Genomic DNA, 24839 nt, shown 5'->3' on the forward strand with positions numbered 1-24839 from the left:
GTAAAAGATCCTATGGACGTTATCTTGAAGAAGAGCAAAGGGAGATTTCCCTGATGTCTTGACCAGTGTTTGTCTCTCAGTTAAGCAGCGAGAATGCACTGTCGTGACACAATGAACAAAAACATAGGCCGAGGTTTCTGATGCAACTCTTGTCATTATGGGAGCAATACAGCAGCTGCTTGGAGAGTGGATGGATTTAACTTTTCCGAACCGGTGATTCGTGTATTAGTTTGCTAGCTGATGTAACTCTTGCTCAGATACTATAACAGGTCGTTATGAATCATTAGTAAAACATCAACTGACTTTGTTTACTTTCCGAGATTATGCGTTTACCACAGAAACCAAGGATTAGGAAGCAGAGCTTTATGTGAGAGGATCTTGTGCACATTTGTGAGATCTCTGACCCCACCCCCCGCCCCCCCCCCCCGCACTTTATGGGTGGGATCTTCCGGCTGCGCTCGTCCCAAGACCAGAAAATCCTGTCCAAGGACAACAGACCTTTGCGTGGTCCTGTCCCGCCCGCTACGATTCCGAACATTCCACCCATTGTGATCAACTTTAAAGAGCTTACATTTAAATAACTTGTTTTGTGACCTCAGCATGTCCAGTGATACTGGGTCAGAATCCTGGAGCTCCCTTCCTACCAGCACTCTGGGTGTACCTACACCTCACACACAGCAGCAGCTCGAGAAGGCAGCTTACCTTCTCAAGGGGCAATTAGGGATGGACGATACATGCTGGCCTGACCAGCGACGTCCTGTGTAATAATAAATTTATAAAAATAACCCTTTACAGCCAATGAAATACTTTTAATTTGCGTCCAGCGAGATCCCACCATCAGCGACATGACGCTGAGAGGCTTGGTGTTGGGGGGGGGGGGGAGGGCGGGGGTGGTGTGGGGGGCGGGGGTGGACAACTTAGATTTCCATTACACTATTGTGCTGCTGGAATAGTCTGCCTCTGATGTCCCCTCACCCCCTCCCCACCCCCCAGTTTCTCTCTATTCACCCGAACAAATTTAAACACCTCAATTCGATCATCCCCAACTTTCTAAATTCAAGGAAGTACAAACCGGATTTATTTTAAATGTCCTCCTAATTTAATCCTTTAAGCTCCAGTAACATTCTAGTGGAGCTATGCTTCATCCCTTCCAAGTCCTAAAGGCAGTGGATGCATCATAGAATCACAGAATCCCTACAGTGCAGAAGAGGCCATTCGGCCCATCGAGCCTGCACTGATTCTCTGACAGAGTAACTTATCCAGGCCTCTTCCCCGCCCCATCCCCGTAACCCCACATATTTATCCTGCTAATCTCCCTGACACGAAGGGGCAATTTAGCATGGCCAATCCAACTAACCCCCACATCTTTGGACTGTGGGAGGAAACCAGAGCACCCGGAGGAAACTCCGCAGACATGAGGAGAACGTGCAAACTCCAAACAGTCAACCAAGGCCGGAATTCAACCCAGGTCCCTGGCACTGTGAGGCAGCAGTGCTGAGCACTGTGCCATCGTGCCATCATGTTGCTGTTTGTGGGATCTTGCTATGCGCAAGATCATTTGGCTTCTGTGTTTTCTACATTGCAACAGTCACGACATCTCATTGGCTGTAAAGGATTTTAGAAATATAGTTATTTTTGGATGAGATGTAGGTGTCGCTGCCTAGGCCAGCATTTATTGCCCATCCCTAATTGCCCCTTGAGTAGGTGGTGGTGAGCTGCATTTTTGAATCCCTGCAGTTCCTGAGGTGTAGGTACACCCACAATGCTGTTAGGGAGGGACTTCCAGGATTCTGACCCAGTGACTTTGGGATGTGATGAGAGTTTTCAATGCTTCAAATCAACTGATTTGCTGTTGGATGTTTAAATGGGGAGGGATGGCCTAGTGGTATTATCGCTAGACCATTAATCCAGAAACTCAGCTCATGTTCTGGGGAATCCCGCCGCGGCAGATGGTGAAATTTGAATCCAATAAAGAATATCGAATTAAGAATTTACTGATGACCATGAAACCATTGTCGATTGTCGGAAAAAACCCATCTGGTTCACTAATGTCCTTTAGGGAAGGAAATCTGCCTTCCTTACCTGGTCTGGCCGACATGTGACTCCAGAGCCACAGCAGTGTGGTTGGCTCTCAACTGCCCTCCAAGGGCAACTAGGATTGGACAATAAATGCTGGCTAGCCAGCGACGCTTGTGCCCCACGAATGAATAATGAAAAAAAAGGGTAAGGGGAGTAAGAAATATAGAGCGAAGGTGGGTAAATGGAGATACAGTTGAGCCGCGATCGAATTGAAGGGCAGAGCAGGTTTGGGGGGCTGAATGACGGACTCTTGTTCTATTGTCCCTTTGAGTGTGGGATTGGTACAATTTTAAAAATAGGTCTGGATTCTGTCTGCTTTTCTGAATGAGTTTCCCATTGGAAAGATTGAGCAGAATCAGTACTTGGATTGGAGAGAGTTTTCTGGAGAACTCAAAATGTCCGTTGTGTTATTGATGAAGCCAACTTGTCCTCTTTCTCTCTCACCAGGCCCCGGAAGTGATCATGTCCCAGCATTATGACGCCAAGGCTGACCTGTGGAGTATCGGGACTATTATATACCAGTGTCTGACTGGCAAAGCCCCCTTCCAGGTAAGCCCCCTTCCCCTTCCTCATCATCGCCCTCGTGCTGTTGGGCGCACATGGCGAGGCTCAATAGTATTAACCTCCCTCTTCTAATTTCAGGTCATGAAAGATCTCCTGAGGTAATGAAATGGGCAATCTAAGTCCAAACTCTTTCTTTGCACAATCGGAGGTGCATCACCCGGTGTTGTGAAGATGGTGTTTGTAAAACTGTCTGTTAAAAAAAGGTGCTTTTTCTGTATTTAGAAAGTTACAAAAAATCCAAGTACATCTAGCGTGCCCAAAATGAAAAATCCAAAAATGAACCATTTGTATCAAAGGCCAAGGCAACAGGCTTCCAGGCTTTTGAATCATTTTGAATTCAGCCAATCAAGTTTGAATCAGGCACTTAGATACCAAGAACCTATTAAATTTAAATTTGATGGTTTTGGCAACCTAGGACCAATCATATTGTGGGGGATATTGATATGTCATTACAGGTATAAAAGGAAAGGGGGCTATGCGACGGAGGGAGAGAGCAACTGGAATGAAGAGCTTGTCCGTTGAGGACTCTGGGTCTGTACTCGTTGGAGTTTAGAAGGATAAGGAGGTATCTTATTGAAACTTGCAGGATACTGCGAGGCCTGGACAGAGTGAACGTGGAGAGGATGTTCCCACTGGTCGGAAAAACTGGAACCAGAGGGCACAGCCTCAGGCTAAAGGGATGATCCTTTAAAACAGGGATGAGGAGGAATTTCTTCAGCCAGAGAGTGGTGAATCTGTGGAACTCTTTGCCGCAGAAGGCCAGGTCATTGAGTGTCTTTAAGACAGAGATAGATAGGTTCTTGATTAATAAGGGGGTCAAGGGTTATGAGGAAAAGGCAGGAGAATGGAGCTGAGAAAAATATCCGCCATGATTGAATGGTGGAGCAGACTCGATGGGCCGATGGCCTAATTCTGCTCCTTGGTCTTCTGGTCTAACTGCCACAGCTCACAGCTATTAGCTCAAAGCCTCATCTCAATAACAAAAGTACCAAAGCAGTCAGAAGTTCCAGACAGGAGAATCAACAGAGAAGGCCCAGAATATTCCAGAAGACACAAAACCTGGTTGTAATTTAGAGAGTGACTAAAATTCTCTTTTGTTAATTGCATTGATCTGAACAGCATTCCGTTAGAATCTTGTTTTACATTCGGTTTGTTAATAGTTTAGTTAACTTGTTCACTGTTAATTAGATAAATAAATTGTTATGTGTTGACTTTAGAGAGAGCGTCAGGGAGTTATTTTGATTCAACCACGAGCAGTTGCTGAAGAGCAAATCGTACCACTTCACACACTCACTTCAACAGATTATGAGGCGAGGTACTCCTCTTTGAGTGGTTAGTGTTAGTTCTCAGAGGGGGGAATTCACCTCCACTTCATAACACCCGGCCTGTGGCAGGGAGAAGGAAGCACTTGGACCTTACACAGTCCTGGGATATCCCAAAGCAACTTTAGAAGACAATGAACAAAGAACAAAGAGAATTACAGCACAGGAACAGGCCCTTTGGCCCTTCAAGCCTGCACCGACAATGAAGTACTTTGTGAAGTGTACAAAACACAGTCTCCAATTTAAGCACAGCAAGATCCCACAAGCAGCAATGAAATAATGACCAAATGATCTGATAGTTTTTAAAAAAATGATGTTGGTTGAGTGGTAATGTTAGTTGGACGGAGGTTCCCAAACTGGGTTCTATGGACCCCCTGAGCAAGGATATCGGGGAGAACCTTGTGCCTCTTCGAAATAGTGGGTGTGGGAGCTTTTATGTAACCCGAGAGTGCAGACCGAGCCTTGGTTCCACAGCTCTCAGAGTGAGGAATGAGGAGAGAGTATGGAATGAAGCAGGTCATTGAGCTTAGACGCAGGGAGAAACCTCAACTCATCCAGTACCTTTCACTATCTCAGGACTTCCTAAAGTAATCAGTTATATTTGGTATTTGGAGCATTTGTATGATTTCTGGTCCTTTAGATTGGTGTTCCACCTGTAACAGTTGATTCAAGAAGCTGTTAAAATATCCCATGGTGTTGGGAGAAAAAGTTCTCCTAGTCTCCTCGCCCACACTGTTTCCTCAAAAAACGCAACCGGGGATTGGGTTAACTTCTGCCACTTGCTTGATGTGCTGTATGTGGAATCTTGCTGTGCACAAAATGGCTGCAGTGCTTGTCTGCACTTTAACAGTAATTTCAATCCAGAGCAAAGATTGATGCAACACCCTATCGAGTCCTTGTGACCTCCTTTGGGGCGGTTACTGAGGGAGTTGAGTTGCTTCACAAAGAAACCCTCTTTCTTTCATTATCCTTTCAGTGCGCACCTTAGCTAAAGCAGGTTGACAAGAAGATGTCATATCATCTGCTGCTTTCCTCCATTTGCTTGGAAAGCAATTTCTGACGCTTGATTCACTCTTTGTGGCGAGAGAGAAGGAGCGACCAGAGAAATGTTGGCTCTTCTCTCTTGAAGAATCAAAAGAGGGAAGCTATCACCATTGGTCACATTCCTGGTCACTCCTGAATCCTGAGCAGATTAAACTCTGCCGTCCAGATCATACTCGAGAGACCAACCCCACCCACCACCTCGACATATTCCTTGTTCCCATCCTAATTTAGACAAATGCCTGTCCAAAGACGTGAAGATTAGGTTGATTGGCCATTCTAAATTGCTTGTAGTGCCCCAAGATGGGTTAAATATGTGAGGTAGGGCAGGGGGTTGTGGGCCTGGGTAAGATGTTCTGTTGTGGAGATGCTGGCGTTGGACTGGGGTAAGCACAGTAAGAAGTCTCACAACACCAGGTTAAAGTCCAACAGGTTTATTTGGTAGCAATGGTGTTTGCTTATGGAGGTAGCTTATGGTGTTTGCTACCAAATAAACCTGTTGGACTTTAACCTGGTGTTGTGAGACTTCTTAAGATGTTCTGTCACAGACTTGATGGGCCGACTGGCCTCCTTCTGCGCTGTAGGGATTCTGTGATTCCACGGGCAAATTCCTATCCTGACTTTCACAGTGTCTCTTGCTCTTAGCCTAACTGAGTTGATTTATGAGGAGAGGTTGCATAGAGTAGCCATTATTCCCTCAAATGTAGGAGAGGAATGATTGATCCGACTGAGGTGTTTAAGATGATGGAAGGATTAGCGAGAGTAGAAAGAAGGTATTTCCTCTGGGGAGTATCCCAGATAAACACCAACAACACGGCTTCGCTAACATAGTAAAACATCCCAGAGTGCTTCACGGGAACATTATCAGACTAAATTTGACACAGGCACTTAAGGAAACATTAGGACAGAAGACTTGTCAAAGGGGGAGGTTTTAAGAATCATTTGAATGGAGGAAGGAGTATGGGGGAGATTTAGGGAGGGAATTTCAGAGTGTGGGGCCCAGATAGCTGAAGGCGCGGCCAGTATTGGGGCTGAAGAAAATAAAGGCACCAACCCCCCCCCCGCCACCCCGCACCCTGCATTCCCCCTACCCAACCCCACCCCATGTCTCAGTATAACAGTGTGTTGAAAGCAAGGGATTTGCGTAGCAGTAAATGAACCTTCCCCTAGAACCAGGAACACTGCCGACATAGCCACCTTGTCAGCCTCCCAACAACGGAAGAAAGCTATTCAAATGGGGGTGGGATTGAGATACACCGTTAGTGTTAATCTGCCACACGTCTCGCCTTCTAAAGATGGTCCGTGCTGAGGTAAGGATTAACCAGTAAAAGAGAGGGGGCAGAATTTTAGGGCCCCCATCAAGGTTGGGAATGGAGATGGACGAAGCCCGGATGTACCAGTGCCAGCCGGGATGTCGATTTCCTCGTTCATTCCCGGTGACAGCTGCTTTTGTTGAGGCAGGCTTCTGTGATTCTATGATTGAAGGTAACAAACTCTTTCTCTTACAGGCCAACAGTCCTCAGAACCTGCGTCTATTCTATGAGAAAAACAAGACATTAGTACCAAAGTAAGTCACTTGTGTTTCTAGATGTTTCCACAAGGCCAGTGTTTGCTATGTTTGCCCATGCCTCAGTTCACACGTTGCTGTGAGTACTTGGTACGTGTCAGACTGGGACCGTGGAACTGGAGGGAGCACTCCCTGAATGCAGCAAGTACACAGCTGAGGCGGTGACTGTCAATGTTACTTACCCCCGTTGAATGTTCAGCCTGAGGTGCCACACTTGGGATTACTGACCTGTTCTTTGATTTGTTAGGGCGTCTGAGGCAACTAACCAATTCAGGCTGCCAACCCTCCAGACTTGACCTGGGGTCTCCACGTATTGAAGATTCATCCCCAGGACTCTGCTGAATCACTGGGACAAAAGAGATTGTTTTTGTCATTTTCCCTTGCACCGTTTCATTTCATTCAACATTACACTTATCTTTACTGGATAGAAAATTATTGAAAATGGGCTGATTGTCTGACAGTCAAGCATCATCCGATTGGCTAATGAGTTTTGGCGCTTTCCGATTGGTGTAGGAAGGCAGTAGGTCACGGGGTGGATGTGTTGGTCGACTAATGGCTGGAGCGTGGGGGGCAAGTCATGTGATGGAACCTCCAGGAAGACGTTTAATTACAGTTGGCAGTAGCTTTATTACACCATTTCTGCGCAATAACAATGCTACCCCGACGCACACCTAGTCCCATTCACCTCTCATCCCTGTACTCATTGACATACAGTGACTCCTGGTTAAGCAATGTCTTGATTTTAAAATCCTCATCTGCCTGTTCTCAAATCTTTCCATGGCCTTTCCAAAGATGTGTGGGTTAGGTTGATTGGCCATGCTGATTGATCCGTAGTGTCAGGGGGATTAGCCGGGCAAATATATGGGGTTATGGGGATAGGACCTGGGTGGGATTGTTGTCGGTGCTGACACAATGGGCCAAAGGGCCTCCCGCTGCACTGTATATTCTATGATTCTCTCCCCCGTCTCTATCTCTGTAACCACCTCTAACCCTCTGAAATTACCGTGCGCCTCCAGTTCCAGCCTCGCGTGAATCCCCACTGAACTTACAGTGCTGCTTGGAACCAGCCTGGGCTGCCCAGACATTAGTCGACCAACACATCCACCCCTGTGACGTACCGCCTTCCTACACCAATCAGGAAACACAAAGACTCATTAGCCAATCGGATGATGTGGGTATCGAATTGCTCAGTGAGGTAATTGCCCACCCAGCCACTCCGAGAACAGGCAGGAGAGGATTGGCCAGGTCACGTTTTTCACCCCATTGTCCCGTCGACGCACCTTTCAACCTTCTGTCTGGCTCAGCCTTCTCATAGAGCCCCTGGGTGGCGCAGTGGTTAGCACTGCTGCCTCACAGCGCCAGGAACCCGGGTTCGATTCCCGGCTTGGGTCACTGTCTGTGTGGAGTTTGCACATTCTCCCCGTGTCTGCGTGGGTTTCCTCCGGGTGCTCTGGTTTCCTCCCACAGGCCGATAGACGTGCTGGTTAGGTGCATTGTCCATGCTAAATTCTCCCTCAGTGTAACCCGAACAGGCGCCGGAGTGTGGCGATTAGGGGATTCTCACAGTAACTTCACTGCAGTGTTAATATAAGTCTACTTGTGACACCAATAAATAAACTTCGAACTTTAACTTTACAGTGTAGAAGAAGGCTATTCAGCCCATCGAGTCTGCACCAACTCTCTGACAGAGCATCTTACCCAGGCCCACTCTATCCCCGTAACCCCATGTATTTTACCCCACTAATCCCCCCGCCCCCCCCACCTTGGGACACTAAGGGGCAATTTAGCGTGACCAATGCACGTAACCTGCACATCTTTGGGACTGTGGGAGGAGGAAACCGGAGCGCCCGGAGGAAACCCACGCAGACACGGGGAGAACTCCACACCCAAGGTGGGAATCGAACCCGGGTCCCTGGGGTTGTGAGGCAGCAGTGCTCACCACTGTGCCACCCACGTACTCACTGCCTGTCATTGAGGATGGTACAGGGCAGCCAATGATTCTGTGTTCCATTGTAAAAGACCAGCTTCAGAAAGGGAAGGATGATGGTATGTTGGGGGGGGGGGGGGTTGGGGGGCGGGGGGTGGTTTGTTGTGAGGCTTCGCGGGAGGGAATTAGGCCAGAACCCCGCAGATGGAGGGCTTTATCCCAGGGGTAAAAGTTCAGGGAACAATCCCAGCTGCCCCTGCCAGTCAGGAGGAGGTGATATTGCTGCTGCTGTGCCAACCCTGCGTCGCGTTGAGTGGCTCGGGGCAATGTTTGGAGAAAGCAGGTTCATGTTTGCAAACAATAAACTGCGGTACTCTTACTGGAGGCTGCTGGGAGGTGGAAACTGGCCTTTCACTGGAGTAATATTAGAGGGAGTGTCGGTGTGACTGGCTGTCAGGCTGTTGCAGAGAGTGTGCTTTCAGCTGGTCAGACAGGCTTCCCCCCAGCAGTTTAGAAATCTGAGCCGTGCGTGATTAAGCCCACAGACAGCAGACGTGCCAGGCTGTATCTGTGGCCTTATGCCATGCTTGGTGATATCAGCTGCACAACATTTGCGATGGGGGAGGGGAACTCCAATTGGACTCAATTCCCCAGGATCAACGGGGAGGTTAGAAACACGGAGTCATTGCGGGCGAGGGGGGGGGGGGCAAATTTTCCACCCCCGTTTTCAGCAAGCGGGAAGGACGGTTGGGGAGTGGAGAATCCAATGGGAGTCCCCAAACGGCTGTCAGGATTTCCAGTTCCGATTATCCCCCCCCCTCGCCCCCCCCCAACCCATGACATAGTGGGGGGGCAGTGCCCGTGTACTGCCAGGGGGCAGCGCCCAGGGTGGGGAGGGGGGGGGCTCCCGATGGGAAGGGAGGCATGTCTGTGAGGGAGGGGGGAGGGGTCCCTTTTTATTATGTGTTGATTGGGGCCCCCTTTAAAAAAGGGCAGCCCGATCTCTTGCAGGCGGTGATGCTGGTGGGGTGGGCTATGCCAGCGTGGCATTGTGGGATCCCCCCGCCCCTTCTGGGATTTTCTTTTGACCAAGTGTCAAAAAATCACAGAGGAGCAAATCAGAGAATCCGACAATGCAGAAAGAGGCCATTCGGCCCATCCAGTCAGCACCGACCACAAGCCCTCCCGGGCCCTATCCCCATAACCCTTATGCATTTACCTTAGCTAGTCTCCCTGACACTAAGGGGCAATTGAGCACGGCCAATCCACCTAACCCGCACACCTTTGGACTGTGGGAGGAAACCGGAGCACCCGGAGGAAACCCACACAGACACGGGGAGAATGTATAAACTCCACACAGACAGTGACCCAAGCCGAGAATTGAACCTGGGTCCCTGGCGCTATGAGGCAGCAGTGCTAACCACTGTGCCACCATGCCACCCTGGGCCTCCAAATGATAAATCACTAAAAATAACTACACAGTTTCCTTTTTTCTTAAGTTTATAGGGTGCAGGCACACAGATGGAGGAGACACTGAAACTGATACCAATATTAAACATTAAAACAGATATCGATTCTAACATACTAATAACATATGCATATCTCACACAGGATCTTCTATTTCTAGTTCTGCACAGTGAGTTCTGATTCTTAAAAGGAAGGTTTGTACATAACCAGAAAGACAAAAACAGATTACATGTTCTTAGGCTTAAGGGAGCATGATTGCGCAATTATTACAAGTGGATATATAGCGGGAAAAGCCCGGTGTGGTCTGAGGCCTGGAGGGATCACCAGATGTCTAGAATTTAAAAACTCTTACCTTTGTTTCAAATCCATCAATCCTTCCCCCTCCCTTACCCTGTTATCTGCTCCAGTCCAACAACCCTCCAAGATCTCCACACTCCTTTCACTCTGGCCTCTTGAGAATCCCCTGATTTCCCCACTCTGGGTGACCATGACCTCAGCAGGCTGGGCTCTAAGCTCGGTAATTCCCTCCCTAAACCCCTGTCCCGCCTGCTCTCTGCCTCTCTATTCTCCTCGAGACCCTCCATCAAACCCATTTCAACTCTCCGAACATCTCCCCATGTGACTCGGTATCAGATTATATCTGCCTCACGCTCCTGTGAAACGCCTGGGGGCATTTTCCAATCACAAAGGCAGTACAGAAAAAGTTCAGTTCGGAGAGCAAATATTTCAGCTTGAAAGGAAGCCAGGAAGCTAAAGGCCGTAAATAAAGGACCGTCACTTCGTGAATCCAATCGGGAATTCAGGAGTAATTTCTCCACTGTGAGAGTCATGAGAATGTGGAACTCGCCACGACAGGGAGTGGTTGAGATGAATAGTGTCAATGTATTTAAGGGGAAGCTGGATAAACACACAAGGGAGAAAGGAACAGAAGGATAGATGCAGACCCAGTGGCACAATGGTTAGCACTGCTGCCTCACAGCGCCAGGGACCCGGGTTCAATTCTGGCCTCGGGTCACTGTCTGTATGGAGTCTGCACATTCTCCCCGTGTCTGTGTGGGTTTCCTCTGGGTGCTCTGGTTTCCTCCCACAGTCTAAAGATGTGTGGGTTAGGCTGCTTGGCCATGTTAACTTGTCCCTTAGTGTCAGGGGGACTAGTACGGTAAATACATGGGGTTAAGGGGAGACGTGGGTGGGATTGTGGTCAGTGCAGACTTGATGGGCCGAATGGCCTCCTTCTGCACTGTAGGATTCTCGATGGTGATAGTTTAAATTTATTTTATTTTATTATTGTCACATTAACACTGCAATGAACACTGTGAAAATCCCCTAGTCGCCACACTCTGGCGCCTGTTCGGGTGCACTGAGGGAGAATTTAGCATGGCCAATGCACCTAATCAGCACATCTTTCAGACTGTGGGAGGAAGCCGGAGCACCCGGAGGAAACCCACGCAGACACGGGGAGAAGGTGCAGACTCCGCACAGACAGTGTCCCGGGGCCGGGAATCGAACCTGAGTCCCTGGTGCTGTGAGGCGGCAGTGCTAACCACTGTGCCACCGTGCCGCCCACATACATAACATCAAGTGACAGTCCAGGATATAAGTCCTGCCGCCCACATACATAACATCAAGTGACAGTCCAGGATATAAGTCCCTAGTTTCCTTTGTTCATAATTTAGATTTGCTCCTACTCTTGGTTCCCCTCGTTGAGAGCAAGCAGTCTGCTCATGGTGCTGCTCCTAAAGTTAAGACTGGCTTGTAATGGCCTGCCTTCTTTGTTCACTCCATGACGAGTACAAAGAACAAAGAACAGTACAGCACAGGAAACAGGCCCTTCGGCCCTCCAAGCCTGTGCCGCTCCTTGGTCCAACTAGATCAATCGTTTGTATCCCTCCATTCCCAGGCTGCTCAAGTGGGAAAGAATTCTGTTCAAGAGTAATCGGCAAGTTGAATTTTGAAAGCCTGAATTGAATACAGTGCCACATTCGCTAAATGATAAACACTGAATTGTTATTACAATGCAATCATTCTTTTTTGGTTGTCCTGAACCCCACAGATCTGCTGCTGTGATGTACTTTTTCACAGTAAAGATCCTCATTCATCTTCACCAAAAGGAAACTTGCCATCACCCCATCAAATTAAAAAAGACTAAAACTTCGAGAAATTTTTTTTTTTGGAGGCAGTAAATTCTCAGTAAATCGAGTGAAAGGAAGTGGATGGGAGGAACGGTTGAGGACTTTGGGTCTCGTTGGAGTTTAGAAGGATGAGGAGGGATCTTATTGAAACTTACAGGATACTGCGAGGCCTGGATAGAGTGGACGTGGAGAGGATGTTTCCACTAGCAGGAAAAACTAGAACCAGAGGGCACAACCTCAGGCTAAAGGGACGATCCTTTAAAACAGAGATGAGGAGGAATTTCTTCAGCCAGAGAGTGGTGAATCTGTGGGACTCTTTGCCGCAGAAGGCTGTGGAGGCCAGGTCATTGAGTGTCTTTAAGACAGAGATAGATAGGTTCTTGATTAATAAGGGGATCAGGGATTATGGGGAAAAGGCAGGAGAATGGGGATGAGAAAAATATCAGCCATGATTGAATGGCGGAGCAGACTCGATGGGCCGAGTGGCCTAATTCTGCTCCTATGACTTATGGTCTTTTATGGACAGCATAAACACCAGCACGGTCCCTTTGTTCCAGATTCAGCATCGTTATTTTTATGCAATAGAAATGTAAGTTGTTGTTGCACACTAGTCTGGTGACTCACTCTGGGATGTGAGACTCCACTGGCCTTTCGCTTCCAGAGAAAGGAGCAGACTTCAGACGGGGCGGCACGGTGGCACAGTGGTTAGCCCTGCTGCGTCACAGCACCAGGCACCCGGGTTCGATTCCCGGCTTGGGTCACTGTGCGGAGTCTGCATGCTCTCCCTGTGTCTGCGTGGGTTTCCTCCGGGTGCTCCGGTTTCCTCCCAATGACGTGCTGGTTAGGTGCATTGGCCGTGCTAAATTCTCCCTCAGTGTATCCGAACAGGCGCCGGAGTGTGGCGACTAGGGGATTTTCACAGTAACTTCGTTGCAGTGTCAATGTCAGCCTCCTTGTGACTAATCAATAAACTTTACTTTCAAAAAGACTTTACGCTGAGTACTTGGGTTTGATTTTGCAACTCATGCCTTTTGGTTTATCCATTGTCAACAGCATTCCGAGAGAGACTTCCAGTCACCTGCGCCACCTGCTCCTGGGGCTCCTACTCCGCAATTACAAGGACCGTATGGAGTTCAGTGAGTAACCAGCCTTCACTCTCACTGGGATAGAACCTAAGCACTTTGGAAGTAGGAACAGGGATTGGCCATTCGGCCCCGCGAGTCTGCTCTGCCATTCAGTAAGATCATAGAAACACGGAAACTAGAAGCAGGAATAGACCATTCGGCCCTTCAAGCCTGCTCCACCATTCATTTTGATCGTGGCTGATCATTGAATTCAATATCCTGATCCCCCCTTCCCCCCCCCATATCCCTCGATCCCTTTAGCCCCAAGAGCTATATCGAATTTCTTCTTGAAATCAGACAACGTTTTGGCCTCAACTACATTCTGTGGGAGTGAATTCCACACATTCACCACCCTCTGGGTGAAGACATTTCTCCTCACCTCAGTTCTAAAAGGTTTACCCCTTATCCTCAAACTATGATCATGTACGATCTCTTCCACCTCAGCCCAGTTTTCCTGCCTTATTCCCGTATTCCTGATTCCCTTTGTGTCCAAAAATCTACCCGTCTCACTCTTGAAGTACAGGATACGCTACATCTGTGTCTCCGCAGCTCTCTGAGGCAGATAATTCCAAAGATTCACAGCCATCTGAGTGAAGATATTCTCCTTTCTCAGTCCTAACTGATTGACCCCTCATCCTGAGTCAATGCCCCCCGTGTTCTGGGCTTCCCCCAGGGGGAACCAGCCTCTCAGACTCCACCCATTGAGGCATAGATCGGGTGGACTCTCAGAGGCTTTTTCCCAGGGTGGAAATGTCTGCTACGAGAGGACACAGCTTTAAGGTGCTGGGGGGTAGGTACAGGGGAGATGTTAGGGGTAGGTTTTTCACACAGAGGGTGGTGGGCGAGTGGAATCGGCTGCCGTCAGTGGTGGTGGAGGCGAACGCAATAGGGTCTTTTAAGAGACTCCTGGATGAGTACATGGAGCTTAATAGGATGGAGGGTTATAGGTAGGTCTAGAAGGTAGGGATGTGTTCGGCACAACTTGTGGGCCGAAGGGCCTGTTTGTGCTGTAGTTTTTCTATGTTTCTATCCCATCAAACCCAGCAGGAATTTTAAATATTTCAGTGAGATCATCTTTCACTGCCTGAAATTTCAAAGAATGGGCCCACTATATTCATCTGTCCTGATGGAACAGCCCTCTGAACCCAGGAGAAGCAGTCGATATTGTATATTTGGATTTTCAAAAGACATTTGACAAAGTGCCACACAAAAGGCTGCTACACAAGATAGGAGCTCATGATATTGTTAATATTCTGGCATGGATAGAGGATCGGCTAACGTACAGGAAGCAGCGAGCAGCGATAAGGGGGTCTTTCTCAGGTTGGAGGGCAGTAACCAGTGGAGTGCCACAGGGATCAGTGCTGGGACCACAACACCTCACAATATGTATTAATGATTTGGAGGAAGGAACAGAGCGTACTGTGACAAAGTCTACATGCGGATGATACAAAGGTGGGAGAGAAGGCAGATTGTGAGAAGGATAATAATCCTCTTTGACAGGATAAGCGAGTGGGCAGAAAATTGACAAATGGAATTCCATCCGGAAAAATGTGAGATTGTTCATTTTGGAACAAATAACGAGAAGGCCGATTATTATTTAAATGGAGAGAGACTGCAGAAAGCTGGAGCACAGGGGGACTTGGGGGTCCTTGTTCATGATGTGTGGTAGCAGTCAATAACCTGACTCCAAAATGGGGAGATTTTTATCGGGTATTAGAACAAAGAACAGTACAGCACAGGAACAGGCCCTTCGGCCCACCAAGCCTCCGCTGATCACGTAGTCCTATCTAAACCAACCGCCTGTGTCCCTCTATACCTCCCCCTGTTCATGTGTCTATCCAGATAAGTCTTAAATGTCACTAACGTGTCTGTCTCAACCACCTCACTTGGCAGTGCATTCCAGGCTCCCGCCACCCTCTGTGTAAAAAACTTCCCCCGCACATCTCCACTGAACCTTTCCCCACTCATCTTGAACTTGTGCCCCCTTGTAATTGTCATTTCTGCCCTGGGAAAAAGCTTCCAATTGTTCACCTTATCCATACCCTTCATAATTTTATAAACTCCTATCAGGTCCCCCTCAGCCTCCGTCTTTCCAGGGAGAACAATCCCAGTTTATTCAATCTCTCCTCGTAGCTAATACCTTCCATACCAGGCAACATCCTGGTAAACCTTTTCTGCACCCTCTCCAAAGCCTCCACATCCTTCTGGTAGTGTGGCGACCAGAATTATGGGATGTGAAACAAATGTCTGGGAAATGGGGCTGAAATACAGATCATCCATGATCTAACTGAATGGTGGAACAGATTCAAGGGGCTGACTGGCCTCCTCCTGTTCTCAGTCCTGTATTTAGTGCTCCCGACCGCCTGGTAAAACAGCCCCACACACACATGCCTTTCTACAATAATATCCTGCTGCACTTTGGGGTAATGTGAGTTTTGATTTAGATTTTCCCAGCACCTTCCCACGTGCTGTAACAGTGCAAACAGGTTTGTTAAGATGATCAATGTGTTTCTTTCTACAGGTGAATTTTTTCATCACCCATTTCTGGACATCAGCGCTTCCATGAAGAAATGTAAGTGGGGTGTAAGTCTGATCTATCTTGGCAGAAGAAGCGTGTGGAATGACCCATGGCTGTGCTGGAGAGAACTTCCACTGGAGTTCGATCAAGCAGCTAGTTTGATTGCAAACTCATTGTCTTGGTGTGTAATTCAGCCACACTAAGCTGTCATCCCATCATAGGCATCTCGAACACTAAGCACACTTTGTGATGATACTGTGCCTTTAAGAAATGTATTCATATCGTGTTTCTTGTACGGGGTATGCTTAAAATTCAGCTCAGTTTTACATGGTGCCAATTTGTCTGCACCAGGCAGCTCACATGTTGAGAATGGTTGGTTGGTTTTTGCTTGGAATGTGTTTGTTTAATCTGTGTTAATGCATTTTTGTTTATTTGGGTTTTCCCCTGGGGTTTCAGAGTAAGGATTTGATTAGGTTGATTGACAGAGTCATGTGCTTAAGGGGACGAGCTAAGCATACAGAGAAAAGCAGGCAGTTTCTGCCAGGTTCTAGAGGAAGCAACAGGTGTCTCTCTCTCTCGCTGTCTCCCTCTGGAGGCTGCTGTTTGCAACCTGCTGGGAGAAATAGGTCTCTTTCTCTGTCTCTCTCTCTCTCTCTCCAGAGGTGTTTTGGAGGCTCAGGACTGGCAGCCCTAGTACCAGCATGTAAGCCTGTGTGTTGGTAACTGATTTTGAAGAGGAGTTTAAATCTATAAGAGGAATATTGCTTGAATTGGAACTAATAGAGATAGGTTAGCAGTTAAGAATTGTACCTTATGATGTTTAAGTATTTCAGTTGGTAAATGTTAAGCTAATTCATTTGTTATATTTAAACTATATCGTTAAAAATAAAGTTTATTTTGATAAAAGCTTCCTTCTGGGTCAATAGAATCACACCTGGAGTGAAACACCTTATTCTCACACGAATGCCAAACTAGAACAACTGTTGGGGTCAAGTCAGAAACATTGGGGTTTCTGATCCGCACCTTAACAAGATCACTTATCTGTCCCACCCCCTAACAGGCAACACAATCGGGAAGTGGTGGATTTGGAAAGAAAGAACAAGAGGAAGTGGAGAAAGTAAATCCATAAACACAGTTTTACAGCACCATCCATGAGCTTAGGATATCCCAAAATATTTCAGAGCCAAAGTTGGATTTTTTAAAGTAGTCACTGTGGTAACCTAGGAAAACACAACAGCCAATGTTCACACGGCAAGATCCCCCAAATAGTAATCTGATAATGAGCAAATAATCTGTACTTAATGATTGTATTTTAAGGGGCTGGTCACTACAAACAGTATGTAGCATTATACTGTGACTCCAGGCGGCATGGCGGCACAGTGGTTAGCACCGCTGCCTCATAGCGCCAGGGACCCAGGTTTGATTCCCGGCTTGGGTGACTGCCTGTGTGGAGTTTGCACGTTCTCCCCGTGTCTGCGTGGGTTTCCTCCGGGTGCTCCGGTTTCCTCCCACAGTCCAAAGATGTGCGGGTTAAGTGCATTGGCCATGCTAAATTGCCCCTTAGTTTCCCAGGATGCGTAGGTTAGAGGGATTAGCGGGATAAGTATGTGAAGTTACGGGTATAAGACCTAGGTGGGATTGTTGTTGGTGCTGACTCAATGGGCCGAATGGCCTCCTTCTGCACTGTAGGGATTCTATGATTCTTTCTATGATTCCATGCCACCATCTCATAGAGATTGGTGAGTGGGAATGTTTTGATTTAATTTGATTTGATTTGATTTATTATTGTCACATGTATTAACACAGTAAGAAGTTTAACAACACCAGGTTAAAGTCCAACAGGTTTATTTGGTAGCAAAAGCGAAGTGGCTTTTGCTACCAAATAAACCTGTTGGACTTTAACCTGGTGTTGTTAGACTTCTTACTGTGTTTACCCCAGTCCAACGCCGGCACCTCCACAACATGTATTAACATACAGTGAAAAGTATTGTTTCTTGCACACTATACAGACAAAACATACCGTTCATAGAGAAGGAAGGGAGAGAGTGCAGAATGTAGTGTTACAGTCATAGCTAGGGTGCAGAGAAAGATCAACTTAATGCAAGGTAGGTCCATTCAAAAGTCTGACAGCAGCAGGAAAGAAGCTGTTCTTGAGTCAGTTGGTACGTGACCTCAGACTTTTGTATCTTTTTCCCGACGGAAGAAGGTGGAAGGGAGAATGTCCGGGGTGCATGGGGTCCTTAATTATGCTGGCTGCTTTGCCGAGGCAGCGGGAAGTGTAGACAGAGTCAATGGATGGGAGGCTGTTTTGCATGATGGATTGGGCTACATTCACGACCTTTTGTAGTTCCTTGCGGTCTTGGGCAGAGCAGGAGCCATACCAAGCTGTGATACAACCAGAAAGAATGCTTTCTATAGTGCATCTGTAAAAGTTGGTGAGAGTCGTAGCTGACATGCCAAATTTCCTTAGTCTTCTGAGAAAGTAGAGGTGTTGGTGGGCTTTCTTAACTATGGAGGGACCAGGACAGGTTGTTGGTGATCTGGACATCTAAAAACCTGAAGCTCTCGACCCTTTCTATTTTGTCCCCATTGACATAGACAGGGGTAAGTTCTCCTTTACGCTTCCTGAAGTCGATAGCAATCTCCTTCGTTTCGTTGACATTGAGGGAGAGATTATTGTTGCTGCACCAGTTCACCAGATTCTCTACCTCAATTCCTGTACTCTGTCTCATCATTGTTTGAGATCCGACCCACTACGGTGGTGTCGTCAGCAAACTTGAAAATCGAATTGGAGGAGAATTTGGCCGCACAGTCATAGGTGTATAAGGAGTATAGTAGGGGGCTGAGAACACAGCCTTGTGGGGCACCGGTGTTGAGGATGATCGTGGAGGAGGCGTTGTTGCCTATCCTTACTGATTGTGATCTGTGAGTTAGGAAGTTCAGGATCCAGTCGCAGAGAGAGATGCCGAGGCCCAGACCACGGAGTTTGGAGATGTGTTTCATGGGAATAATAGTGTTGAAGGCTGAGCTGCAGTCAATAAAAAGAATCCTGACATAGGTGTCCTTGTTATCCAGGTGTTCCAGGGTTGAGTGCAGGGCCAGGGAGATGCTGTCCGCTGTGGACCTGTTGCGGCGATAGCAAACTGTAGTGGATCCAGGTAGTCCGGGAGGCTGGAATTGATTCGTGCCATGACTAACCTTTCGAAGCACTTCATAATGATGGATATCAGAGCCACTGGCCGATAGTCATTAAGGCACGCTGCTTGGCTTTTCTTAGGTACCGGGATGATGGTCGTCTTCTTGAAGCAGATAGAGACCTCAGATTGTTGTAAAGAGAGGTTGAAGATGTCTGTGAATACCCCCGCCAGCTGATCCGCGCAGGATCTGAGTGCTCGTTCGGGTACCCCATCCGGGCCAGCTGCTTTCCGTGGGTTGACCTTTGAGAAAGCTGCTCTGACATCTGCAATGGTGACCCCAGATACAGGTTCATCCAGGGCCAGGGTGGAGGGCATGCTCTCACTGACCTCTTGCTCACAACAGGCTTGGAATGCAATGAGATCATCAGGGAGAGGTGCGTTGGAGCCGGCGATTTTACATGCCTTCATCTTGTAGCCTGTTATGTCTTGCAGACCTTGCCATAGACGGCGGGGGTCCGTGTGGCTAGCCTGGGACTCTAGCTTGGTCCGGTACTGTCTTTTGGCATCTTTGATGGATCCCCTTAGAGGGTATCTGGTTATGTGGAGCTGGTGTGTGCTGTTTGACAGTCTCTGTGTTGATCTGCTGCTCTCTCCTCTCTTCACAGCTGCCCCGGTGCCCATGCCTGTGTATCCCAGCTCAGCCTCCACCAGCTCCTGCAGCAGCTCCTCCACATCTCACCTTGCCTCGCCTCCAGTAAGTAAATGTGAATCCTCACTGCTCTCCAGTCAATCACTGCGGAACGTGGCGGGGTGCAGGAAGAGAGGGGGCGGGGAGGGGGGGGTGCGGGGTGTGGCACTACCTCTGGCATTAGGCTGGGACTAGACAGTTTGCACTCAAATTCAGAGAGGTAAAGGAGGGGGTGGAATGAGGATCGGAGTAGAAAAAGACAGAAGCCTTGCTAGGATGCGCAGCTTAGCTGGATTGGCCCATAGAGTCATAGAGCAAAATAACATGGAAACAGGCCCTTCAGGTCCATACCAACCATGGTGTTCTCCCAGCTAGTCCCAATTACCCATGTTTGGCCCATATCCCTCGAATCCCTCAGTGTCCCAAGATGTATAGGTTAGGGGTATAAGCGGGGTAAATACGAGGGGTTATGGGGATAGGGCCTGAGTGAGATGCTCTGTCTTTGATTTGATTTGATTTGATTTATTATTGTCACATGTATTAACATACAGTGAAAAGTATTGTTTCTTGCGCGCTATACAGACAAAGCATGCCATTCGTAGAGAAGGAAAGGAGAGAGTGCAGAATGTAGTGTTACAGTCATAGCTAGGGTGTAGAGAAAGCTCAACTTAATGCGAGGTAGGTCTATTCAAAAGTCTGATGGCAGCAGGGAAGAAGCTGTTCTTGAGTTGGTTGTACATGATCTCAGACTTTGTATCTTTTTCCCAACGGAAGAAGGTAGGAGAGAGAATGTCCGGGGTGTGTGGGGTCCATAATTATGCTGGCTGCTTTTCTAAGGCAGCGGGAAGCGTAGCCAGAATCAATGGATGGGAGGCTGGTTTGTGTGATGGACTGGGCTTCGTTCACGACCCTTTGTAGTTTCTTGCGGTCCTGGGCAGAGCAGGAGCCATACCAAACTGTGAAAGAATGCTTTCTATGATTCATCTGTAAAAATCTGTGGACATGCCAAATTTCCTTAGTCTTCTGAGAAAGTCAGAAAGTCGGTGCAGACTCAATGGGCCAAATGGCCTCCTCCTGCCCTGTTGAGATTCTATGATGGTTCTATGATTTGTGCGGGGCTTTGAGACGGGAATGCTATGCAGTTTTTGTCTCCATATTTAAGGAAGAGTGCACTTGGATTGGAGACAGTGCAGCAATGGGGGTTCACTAGATTGGTCCCTGGGGTGAAGGGGGTTGTCCTACGATGAGAGGCCGAGTAATTAGTGTTCATATTCTCTGTCGTGTAGAAGAATGTGAGGCAATCCCATTGAAATGTTCACCAGAGGATAGACACCGAGAGATTGGTTCCGCTGGTCGGGGGATCTAAAACCCGGGGGCACAGTCTCCGGATAAGGCACGGATCATTTGGGACTGAGATGAGGAAAAATTCCTTCCCTCAAAGGGTTTGGAATCTTTGGAATTCTCTACCTTAGAGGTTGTAGATGCTCCCTCACTGAATATGTTTAAGGCTGGAATATCCAGATTTGAGGTCTCTCAGATAATCAAGGAATTTGAGGAGCGGGTGGGAAAATGAAGTTGAAAGCCTAGATAAGCCAGGTTTGTATAGAATGGCAGTGCAGGCTCGATGGGCCAAGTGGCCTCCTCCTGTCCTGCCCATACGACAGATTTAATTCCCTGAAGGATATTGTGAACTCATGGGGTTTTTCCAGGAATCTGACAGCTTCCTGGTTATTTTTCCTGCAGCCAACTTTTTTATTAACAGGATTCAAGTTCTTAAACTGGTGGGATATGAACACGCACTCTCTGGATTACTGATCCAGTAAGATAACCACAACACGACTGCACTCATTACGAGGCAGCGACACGCGCAGTGACTGTAGAGATTGTTGTCGAGATGTTTGGTTTCATTTTTCCCTCTATTTTTGTCACCTTCACTCTCCTTTCCTCCTGGTACTATTCTCTCTTTCTTCACATTGTTCTTAAACCTGGTTCTCGAGGTTCCCGCTGATAGAGGAATTAATCGCCGAGGGTCGCTCAAGCTATGTTGTGTTTCTGTCAATGCTGCGCTGTGAAAGGCACTCCTTTAACGATTTCCTTTCCCTTGTACACAGTCACTAGCCGATATGCACTGTGAGAAAGCCCTTGCTTCCCCCACCCAGGAGACCCCGGGCTTCCTTCAGGGCTCCAAGGATTCGGGCGGCAGCAGCAGCAAGAACTCCTCCTGCGACATTGACGACTTTGTGTTGGTTCCCTACAACAGCCCAACACACTACCCTGGTAAGTCAACTTTCCCTAGCCAGTCGCTCAGTATCCTCATCCCAGCGCAGCACCCACCTCAACACAATGATCTGTGTGTTCCTCCAATTCCAGCCTCCTGTGTTCCTCCGTTGGCCCTACACGCTGGAATTCCCTCCCTAAACCTCTCTTTCCGCCTCTCTCTCTCCTCGTTCCTTCTTTGAGTGAGTCACAGTGGTTGTCTCAGTTTGAGTCATAGGGCAGGACTTTCCATCCTCGCCCACCTGAGGTCAGTGGACCTTTTCATGGTCCGCCCCTCGCCCGCTCCAATTCCCGTGGCGGGCAGGACAGTAAAACTCGCCGCGTGGAGTCATAGAGCAATACAACACCAAAACAGGCCCTTCGGCCCAACCGGTCCATGTCGTCCATGGTGCCCTCCCAGCTAGTCCCAATTGCCCGCGTTTGGCCCATATCCCTCTTATCCTTTCCCATCCATGTACTTATCCAAATGCTTTTTAAATGTTGCTATCGAAACTGCCTCAACCACTTTCTCTGGCAGCTCATTCCATACACGTCACTCTCTGCTTGAAGAAGTTGCCCCTCAGGTCCCTTTTAAATCTTTCCCCTCTCACCTTAAACCCATGCCTTCTAGTTTTCAATTCCCCTTCCCTGGGAGAAAGACTATGTGCGTTCATCCTATCTGTGCCCCTCGTGTTTTTATACACCTCAATTCTCCTATGTTCAAAGGAACATAGGAGACCTATGGAGACCATAGGAGACCTCATTCTCCTACGTCCCAAGGAATAAAGTCCTAGCCTGGCCAAACTCTCCCTGTAACTCAGGCCCACTAGTCCCGGCAACACCCTCGTAAATCTTCTCTGCACTCTTCCCAGTTTATCAATGTCTTTTCTATAACACGGTGACCAAAACTGTACACAATACTCCAAGTGCAGCCTCACCAATGACTTATATAGCTGTATAACTGCTGGGGCGGCACGGTGGCACAGTGGGTTAGCACTGCTGCCTCACAGTGCCAGGGACCCAAGTTCAATTCCGGCCTCGGCTGACTGTCTGTGGGAAGTTTGCACGTTCTCCTCATGTTTGCGTGGGTTTCCTCCCACAGTCCGAAAGATGTGCAGGTTCGGTGGATTGGCCATGCTAAATTGCCCCTTAGTGTCAGGGCATTGGAAGGGTAAATACGTGGGATTGCGGGGATAAGGCCTGGGTGGGATCGTGGTCGGTATAGACTCAATGGGCTGAATGGCCTCCTTCTGCACTAGGATTTTGTGAAATAAACTTTCGAAGAGGGTAAATGCCATTGAGGTAGTGCCCTGCTATGACCTAACTGAATTGTCAACAGGTTCAATGGGCTGAATGACCTCCTCCTGTTCCTCAATATCCTCCACTGCTCACTAGTTATTACCAGTATCCTCCGATGGCTCTCACCGCCCCCCCGCCAATGAAACACAGCCAAGAGCTGATTTGCATAAACAAATGAGAACCTGCAGCAAGCTTTGGCTGTCTGTGGAAACCTCACACTCTGAATATAAAAAGCCATGTGTTGATGAACAAAGAACAGTACAACACAGGAACAGACCCTTCGGCCCTCCAAGCCTGCACTGACCAAGGTGCCCTAACTAAACAAAAAAAACCTTCTGCCCTTACTCAGTCCGTATCCCTCTATTCCCTCCCTATTCATGTACCCATCCAGATGCCTCTTAAATGTTGCTAATGTGCCTGCTTCCACCACCTCCTCTGGCAGCCCGTTCCAGGCACCCACCACTCTCTGCGTGAAAGACTTCCCCCGCACATCTCCCTTAAACCTTCCCCCTCTCACCTTGAACCTGTGCCCCCTTTGAAAGAGCCACTCCCACCCTGGGAAAAAACCTCTGACTATCCACACCCTATCTATGCCTCTCATAATTTTGTAGACCTCTGTCAGGTCTCCCCTCAGCCGTTGTCTTTCCAGTGAAAACAATCCTAGTTTATTCACTCTCCTCATAGTCAACTCTCTCGAGACCAGGCAACATCCTGGTGAACCTTCTATGCACTCTCTCCAAAGCTTCCACATCCTTCTGGTAGTGTGGCAACCAGAACTGCAGGCAATACTCCAAATGCGGCCTAACGAAGATTTTATATAGCTGCAACATGATTTCCCAACTTCTGTACTCAATGCCCCAGCCGATGAAGGCAAGCATGCCATATGCCCTCTTAATCACCTTGGTCACTTGTGTTGCCACTTTTAGGGAACTGTAGGCCTGCATGCCCAGATCCCTTTGATGGAGCCAGTCTCGAACGTTTCATTTCAAATGAGGCTTCAGCAGTGAATTGAAAGGACAAGTTAAAGCACAACATGACCACGATATCAGGGATTGGGATTGGGGAGTGGTGGGGGGGCAGGGGGGGTGGCGGAACAGAGGTCAAAGCTTTCCGGCCCTTCCGGCTAGTGGGATCTTCCTGTCCCCTGGCGGCAGAGTGTGTGAGCAATGGAGAAAGCCGTTGACATTGGCGGGACCAGAAGATTCCACCGCTGGCCAATGGCGTGTTGCCTCCGCCACCACAGAAAATGCCGTGGGAGGGAGAAGGGTGGGGGGGAGGTGGATGGGTGAGCGGGGGGAGGGGGAGGTAGAGGGGGTTGGAGTGGGGGTGGATGTAGGGGGATGGGGGGAGGTGGGGAGTGGAAGGGGAGATGGGGGTGGAGAGGGGGTGGTGGAAGGGGGAGGGGGAGTGGGAGGATGGGGTATGGAGGGGGAGAAATCCTGCCCAGAGTTCCCAATGGGAACAAGCTTTAGTGAAAAGCTGTCACTAGCAAGCGATGGTATTGGGTCTGACTCAGTGCTGCATCCTGTGGCATTCTCATTCAGGAATATTTTGCTTTGGCAGATGTTAATTTTGACAGGGGAGTTTGTGCTGGGTGCAGTATTTCGCCGTTAATGGGAATATAAATATCCTGTTCGACTCTCAGACTCCCGAAATGATTATGAAGGATGATTCTAGTTTGCGGAAGTTTTAAATTGTGGATGATCCGGAGAGGAAAT

General features: G+C 48.3%; 1 protein-coding gene across 4 annotated transcripts in view; it reads left to right on the forward strand.

Annotated features, from left to right (window-relative positions):
* The window catches only part of ulk1b (unc-51 like autophagy activating kinase 1), a 130148-nt gene that overhangs the window by 53133 nt on the left and 52176 nt on the right, over positions 1–24839 (forward strand). For all 4 annotated transcript variants that reach the window (XM_078227155.1, XM_078227154.1, XM_078227157.1 and 1 more), the window contains exons 8-13: positions 2527–2628; positions 6515–6573; positions 13153–13235; positions 15745–15795; positions 19544–19632; positions 21678–21843. In XM_078227155.1, coding sequence (XP_078083281.1) covers positions 2527–2628; positions 6515–6573; positions 13153–13235; positions 15745–15795; positions 19544–19632; positions 21678–21843 — 550 coding nt within the window. The remainder of the gene's footprint in view (positions 1–2526; positions 2629–6514; positions 6574–13152; positions 13236–15744; positions 15796–19543; positions 19633–21677; positions 21844–24839) is intronic.

The sequence above is a fragment of the Mustelus asterias genome, chromosome 13, assembly GCF_964213995.1.
Source record: "Mustelus asterias chromosome 13, sMusAst1.hap1.1, whole genome shotgun sequence".
NCBI lineage: Eukaryota > Metazoa > Chordata > Chondrichthyes > Carcharhiniformes > Triakidae > Mustelus > Mustelus asterias.